This window comes from Gossypium hirsutum, chromosome A12 (genome assembly GCF_007990345.1).
Source record: "Gossypium hirsutum isolate 1008001.06 chromosome A12, Gossypium_hirsutum_v2.1, whole genome shotgun sequence".
NCBI lineage: Eukaryota > Viridiplantae > Streptophyta > Magnoliopsida > Malvales > Malvaceae > Gossypium > Gossypium hirsutum.
The window spans coordinates 10,092,168-10,099,398 of record NC_053435.1 but is presented as its reverse complement, the minus strand read 5'-3'; the positions used below and the strand labels follow the sequence as shown (position 1 = coordinate 10,099,398).

The window sequence follows — 7,231 nt, the reverse complement described above, 5'->3', positions numbered from 1 at the left end:
TATTTAGATTCCAAAATTATTATTTTATAAAATTTTTAAATTTTAAATTTTTTTTTATATTTTTAGATTTTTTTAAAAAAATCATAATTTTTTTAAAAATACAAAATTTAGAATTTTTATAAATATTTTAAATTTTAAAAATTATTTTAAATTTTTAAAAATTATTTTGATTTTTTTAATTTTTGTTAAAAGAAACCAATTTCCTAATTTTTAAAATTAATAGGGACCAAAAGGATATTTATATTAATATGTTATTCGAATTATTTGAATTGTAAAATTCAATTTAACTTGAATTTGAAATTCGAAATTTCTTATTTGAGTAACTCGAATAATTCGAATAACTCGAATAATTTAATTCAATTAACTCGAAATTTATTTTTTTTAATTTTTTTGAATCAAATTAAATTTTACTAAACTGTATGCGTCGAACGGAAAGATGAAGACTGAAAACCAAAAGCAAGTTTATCTATGATCTCAAGGTAGAATGGCAAATAACAATCAAAACAAAGTTATTTCAGAAAAAAGAAAAAAAAATTTCAAACCGAAGTTTAGTGCCCTACCAAAAACTATTCAAACAAGCTGGAATTTTCAACAATGGAGGATTAAGTTGAACTGTTACACATATGTCCGTACATTTTTGGCATAATATGTGTTTAAATGGAAGTTGCCAGATGTGAGGTTTTGTCCTTATTTTGGTTTAGAAGTAGGTCACTTGTAGGGCCCGGAGTTCACCTTGTCAATATCCAACTTCCTGTTGTTCAATACATGAACGAGGAGATCCGTGGCTTGACGGGCAGATGGCCTATCTTGTGCGGCCGTTCTGGTGCACTGCAGGGCTATGTCAAGCACCTGATATGCGGCAGATTCCTCGCAAGGTAAGAGCGGTTTCAACGCTGGATCTATGAGTTCCCCACGATCTGAACCTTGCACTTGGATACGCGTCTCCACCCATCTTACCATGTCCATGTCTACACCAAAAAGGATATCAGTTGGCATTTTCCCGCTGACAAGCTCCATCAGCACAATGCCCATACTGTAAACGTCAGTCTTCTCGGTTGTCTTGAGCGTATAAGCATACTCTGCAAACGCAAATGAATTTCTTTTGAGCTCTAAAACCATGAGGGAGGGTATTAATAATAATTGAATTTGTTAAACATGGTTTACTACTACCTGGCGCAATATAGCCGTAAGACCCCGCAAACCATGAATTTGATTCTGTGTTGGAGGCTGAGTCATAACTCTCAGCAACTGATTTTGCTAGCCCGAAATCTCCCAAATGCGCTTCCATGTTAGAATCTAGCAACACATTGCTTGATTTGATGTCCCTGTGAACAATCTTGGGCACGCAGTCATGATGGAGGTACTCAACCCCTTGCGCTAATCCCACCGCAATCTTTATCCTAGCCTCCCAATCAAGGCTCTTCTTCTTGATATTCGCCGGCTGCTTATGCAGCCAATCCCACACACTTCCATTCTCCATGTACTCGTATATCAGGAGATTGAAGCCGGCCACTCTGTTGCTACAATACCCCATCAACTTCACTAAATGCCTGTGCCTTATCCTCCCAAGTGTCTTAATCTCCCTTGCGAAACTTCTATTCGATAGAAGATCCTCCTTCCATAGAATCTTTTTGATGGCCACCGTTTCTCCAGTCCGTAATTCACCTCTGTAGATCGTTCCAGACCCCCCAGAGCCAATGACTAACTCATCACTTAGGTTTTTTGTGGCTCGCATGATGTCTTCCCATTTGTAGTCTTGCTTAGCAGCCCCATTATGGAAGAGTAGCCTTCTCCTAGCTTGGGAAGAACTGGAAGAGTAGGTGAAGTTCACCACACTGCCTCTCTTGAAATATTCTCTCCTTTGTTTCAAGAAGACGGTTACTACCAGCACCAGCAGAGCAATTGCCGCTAGTGTTGCAATTGCTGATATCACCACCACGGATGTTTCGCTCAGGGCTGCTTGCTGTTGGCCGGATGCAAGGTTGTCGCAACCATCAAGAGGGCTGCCACAAAGATTTAAGTTCCCTTCAAATGCTTCAGCTGGCCAGTGTGACAATTGTTTGCTTAATTTGCCTTGGAGATTGTTGTGGGAGAGATTTAGCTTCCCCAAGCTGCTCATGTCACCAATTTCAGGAGGGACTTCTCCCAGGAGTAAATTGTGAGAAAAATCAAGGGCTTCGAGCTTGGATAGTGTTCCGATAGAAGGTGGGATTTGTCCGGTGAGGTTGTTGTAACTGAGGTCTAGAATGCTTTGGAGATTCTTAAGTTGTCCAAGCTCAGTTGGTATATCACCACTGAAGCCGTTGTGTGAGAGCTGTAGCTCATATAGGTTGCTTAGCTTGCCTATGGTTGTAGGAATGGGTCCAGAAAGTTGGTTTCTGTTGAGGTTGAGTATATTAAGAGACAACAGATCACCTATTTCACCAAGGAGAGTTCCATTAAGTGAGTTGCCATCAAGTTGCAGTACCAACAGCTTGGAACAATTAAAAAGTTGTCGAGAAAGAGCCCCAAAAAACTGATTGGAGGAGAGCCTAAGCTCTCCGAGTTGAGGCAAATCGCCAAGCCATGACGGTACCACTCCGGAAAGCGAGTTATCATTTAAATCGATATGACTCAATTTTCTGCACAACTTGAGCTCACCTGGAATAGGTCCAGTGAGCAAATTACCTGAGAGGTCTAATAGTGACAATTCACGAATCATGCCCAATGATCCAGGGATTGTTCCAATGAATCTGTTTTTGCCTAATCTTAGTCTCTCAAGAGCAGGTGAATTACCCAGCTCCTCAGGAATTTCACCATCGAATGCATTGTTTGTTACATCGAAGGAAAGCAAAGAACTCGAACTACACAATGCAGCAATGCTGCCATTCATTTTGTTTTTGGAGAGATTGACTCTAGTTAGGTTGGCTAAACTGATCAATGAAGCGGGGAGATTACCTTCAAGTGAATTATTGTAAAGCATGAGCTGCTCCAGGGCTTGAAGGAATCCGAAACTCGAGGGAATGCCGCCAGATAGGTGATTGTCTGCTAAGTCCAGGATGGTTAGGTGATTGCAGTTACCCAGTGAGGCTGGAATTTCACCCACAAGCGCATTTTGCCTTAGATGAAGCAGCTGCAGCTCCTTCAGCCTGCCAATAGTAAGGGGGATCTCCCCTGTGAAACGATTGCCAAAGAAGTCCATCATTTTCAGGCTTGAACAATTACCAATCTCCCAAGGGATGTCTCCAGATAGCCGATTTTCATATAGATACAAGATTTCAAGTTTACTCAGCATTCCTATTTCTCCAGGCAGATTTCCCTCTAAATTGTTGTGAAACAGAGCAAGTGTCTGCAAGTTGCTGAGGTTCGCTATGGATGGAGAAATCGAACCGACCAAGCTGTTGTTGTGGAGATACAGATCGGTCAATTCACGCAGCTCATAAAGCTCAACTGGTATTGATCCATTCAGAGTGTTGTTGGACAAATCAAGCTGCTTCAAAGCTCTACAGAGTCTCAATTCTACTGGGATTTCACCCAAAAGTTGAACCTCTGAAAGGATCAGATGCTCCAAATTGCTAGTATTGGAACATATATTTCTTGGTATTGGACCTGAAAGATTGTTGTTTGACAGAACCAAGTACACCAGCTTACTCAACTTGCCTAGTTCTTCGGGAATGCCGCCTGTGAGCTTGTTTAGCGACAAATCAAGATTCTCAAGATTGCGCAAGTTGGCCAATGACTTTGGGATTGCGCCTTCAAGATGGTTCCCCGTTAAACTGAGATAAACGAGTTGGCTCAGTTCACCCAGTTGGCTGGGCAAATCACCCGAAAGACTGTTGTTAATCAAATTTAGAAGTTGAAGGTTCTTGAGACGACCCAATTCCGCGGGGATGGATCCGTTAAGGTTGTTGAAAGCCGCGGTGAATACGTTGAGGCTTGAACAGTTGCCAAGCTGAGGTGGGATAGGGCCCTCAAGTTGGTTATCCTGCAGAACCAAGTCCTCAAGTCTGGTGAGCTGATCCAGCTCACGGGGAATCGGGCCTGTGAGACGGCATGAGGCTAGGCCGAGGGTGACCAGGTTGACAAGGTTTCCAAACGAGGAAGGAATGGGACCAGTGAGTTCATTGTCACCAATTCGCATGACTCGGAGGCTGGTGAATGAACCCAGCTGAGGTGGGATGGGTCCAGAGAGTTGGTTTGAGTATAGAAGCAAAGATTCCAAGGAAGAAAGGTTAGAGAGGGTGGTTGGGATGGGACCCGTAAGGCGGTTAGAGGAAAGATCAAGGTGGAGTAGGTTTTGCAAACGGCCGAGCGAGGGTGACAGGGAGCCACCCAGCGAGAATCCAGAAAGGTTTAGACTGACAACATGGAAGGAGTTGGCGGGGGAGATGAAGCCACAAGCGACTCCGGTCCAAGCACAGAAATTGGGGTTGGCTTGGGATGACCAGTCATGCAGAACATTTTGAGGGTCTTGAACAAACGACCTCTTGATGTCCAGAAGAAGTGATAAATCTTGGTTTTGACAGAAAACAGAAGCGAGTGAACAACATGTTAAAAAGAGTATAGTTAGGATGAGGGAGAAATCCTTTTTCATGTAGTCCATCTCCAACTATCTCTTGGGAGAAACAGTGTAAGTAGAATAAGGGGAGAAGTAAAAGAATGGTTTGAGTATACTACTATTGCATTGCAAGGTTTATTTGAAGAAGAAGAAGAAGGGGTAGGTACGTAGGGCATTAATCAACGAGGGAAGGGATCCATTCCAATCCCGCGTTGGGAGTTGGTACTATTTGCAGAGGACCTTGACCTTGCCTTAAAAAGGGTGAAGAATTTAAAGAGGAGAGGAGATAAGGAGGTTGCGTTGCGATGAATAGTGAGCAGAGAAGGTTAGGGTGTGCGCGTGTGTGTCAGTAGAGTGACATAATAAATGAGAACGCAACTTCTAATGCTGTATTGGGAAAAAGGAGGCAGCTTGGTAGTGTAGCTGTAGCAGATGGAGAGAGCTTTGAAGATAGATAGAGACAGGGATAGAGGTTTGGTTCTAACTGTACTGCTGTCGACAGGTGTGCTCATAAATGAAGCCAAATTAATTATAATAATAATAATTTTTTTTTTTGGAAATAGCAAGGTCAAAGTGAGTCAGGGTCAGAGACAGACATGGACATTGGAATAGAAATAGAAATAGAAATAGGAGCAAAAGAACACAACATTTCAATAAATGAATGCCAATGGAAAAGTAACAAAAATAAAGCAAATAGTAAAGTAAATAGATTAGTTTATAGAACATAATTAAAATTAACAATATCATTATCATGCAGCAAAGGGTAAGTCTCTGCTTGCAGTAGTACGTGAGAGTAAGAGGAGTGAGTGAGTATTGTGGGGAAGGTGGGTTCTGTTGTAATGGTGCATTAGCTCAGAAGGAGTTGTATTATTATAAACTTATGGGGGGTTCAAATAGCACGTATGAAGATGAATTGAAAAGCTAAGCGTAGGTACGCAAAGTCAAAGTTAGCGAAGGAGTCCCCACTTCAAGTTACGTACTGTACATTATTATCATGTAGTCAAAATATTCTTGACAAACCCCACGTAATTAATTATGAACAACGTAACCATAGGTTAGCTTAGCGTGCTATTATTCCATTACGTTATCCATTCTTTTCCTAATTGTTTATATAGAGGAGAAAACAACTAATAGGACGCTATGTTTGTCTTCTGTTTTTTAATTAATCATAAATTAATATTGGGTTGAGCCACCAAAACTCTCTTGTCCTTTTCTGCCATTTCAATTCCTTTTTGATTGGTAGCCAACTCCAAATCAACATCTCTTATTCCTTTTCTCATTTTCTGTAATACTGTAGCCAAGTGGAATTCCATTATTACACTTAATCTATATATTATATAAAATCAACTCTTTTCCAATATATTTTGGATATTTTATTTCACAGTTTCATTCTTTTAGGTGGAATGTTTCTAAACTAATTTTTCTAAGCCCAAAAAGTAGTATCTTATAACAAATAGACTTTTAACCATAAGGAGTCCTGTTTAAGAGTGGGCTGATTCTATCACCTAAACCCAATTAAAATTAATTACTGGATCAGAATATTCTAGCATATCAATATCTCCATACTTTTTTTTAAGGAAAGAATAATATAAAGTGATTATAAAAAAAAATCCATTTTAGGACCCATGAAAGTTCCTTGTATCAACTAATAGAAGTCCTTGTATTGAAATTAGAGGTTCTTAAAAAATGACTAGACTTGGAGGACCAAATACCGCAAGTCTTGCTATATGATCAACAACTGCGTTTTGGGATTTAGGAACATGGCGAATGCACACATTCCATTCACGATTAAGGATATTATAAATCAAACATAGCTCCACCATTCTGCTATTGATAGATCCACCAGCCAACAATGATTCAACTAGAAGTACATTATCACATTCAACCTCAACCTGTCGCAATCCTCTCCCTCATGCAACACGCAAACCCTCTAGCACAGCTTTCGCTTCCACATTGAAAATATTATCCTTACCCATTCCCATAGAAAAGCCACATAACCAGTTCACATTTGCATCTCTGAAAACACCCTCGATTGCTGCCTGTTGATTAGTTAATGATATTGCCTAATCAGTGTTAAGTTTGAACCACCCACTCTCTGATGGGGACTAGTGAAGTATTGTCACCATAGGACTTGGCTATAACACCAATGGCCTGGATGTATCATAATCCCTTGCTAATGCCAAACCTATATTCAACACATCTTGCAAACTAATGTTGCCTTCAAAGAAAACATAATGATCACGATTCTTCCATAACAACCAACATAAAATTGAAAACAAGTTTGCCAAACAACATGTTCTCTGCTCTAATGCCCTGCATCACATAAATTTCAAAACAACCACTCTTTGAGAGGCATAGAAAAGAAAAGACTATGTAGTTGGGTAGAAACCACTAATTTCCAAACCACTAAAGATGAGGGACAATCTTGTACTGCATGGACTGCAGATTCCAACACATTACCACACCTTGGGCAGTGATTTTCATTAGACATATGCCTCCTAGTTTGCTCCTCATTCGTCAGCAACCTATTCTGCCATAATAACCAAAAAAATACCCTGACCCTTTGTGGTGTCTTAGCACTCCAAATAAGCTTCCAAATATTAAATGATCCATCATCTTCAAAATGGTGCATATTTCTATAAGTTTCAGAACTAGAGAAAGAATCCTTAGTCATCCACTTCCAAGATAAACGAT

At 40.2% G+C, this 7,231-nt stretch overlaps 1 protein-coding gene across 1 annotated transcript; it reads right to left on the bottom strand.

Annotated features, from left to right (window-relative positions):
* Nucleotides 1-444: 444 nt before the first annotated feature.
* LOC107927520 (LRR receptor-like serine/threonine-protein kinase GSO1) lies at nucleotides 445-4,977 on the bottom strand. Its single transcript, XM_041082681.1, has 2 exons — nucleotides 1,171-4,977; nucleotides 445-1,079 (listed from the first exon to the last, which is right to left on the bottom strand). Exons 1-2 carry the CDS (start codon nucleotides 4,580-4,582, stop codon nucleotides 709-711), a joined length of 3,783 nt encoding a protein of 1,260 aa, XP_040938615.1. The 5' UTR covers nucleotides 4,583-4,977; the 3' UTR covers nucleotides 445-708.
* Nucleotides 4,978-7,231: the final 2,254 nt, after the last annotated feature.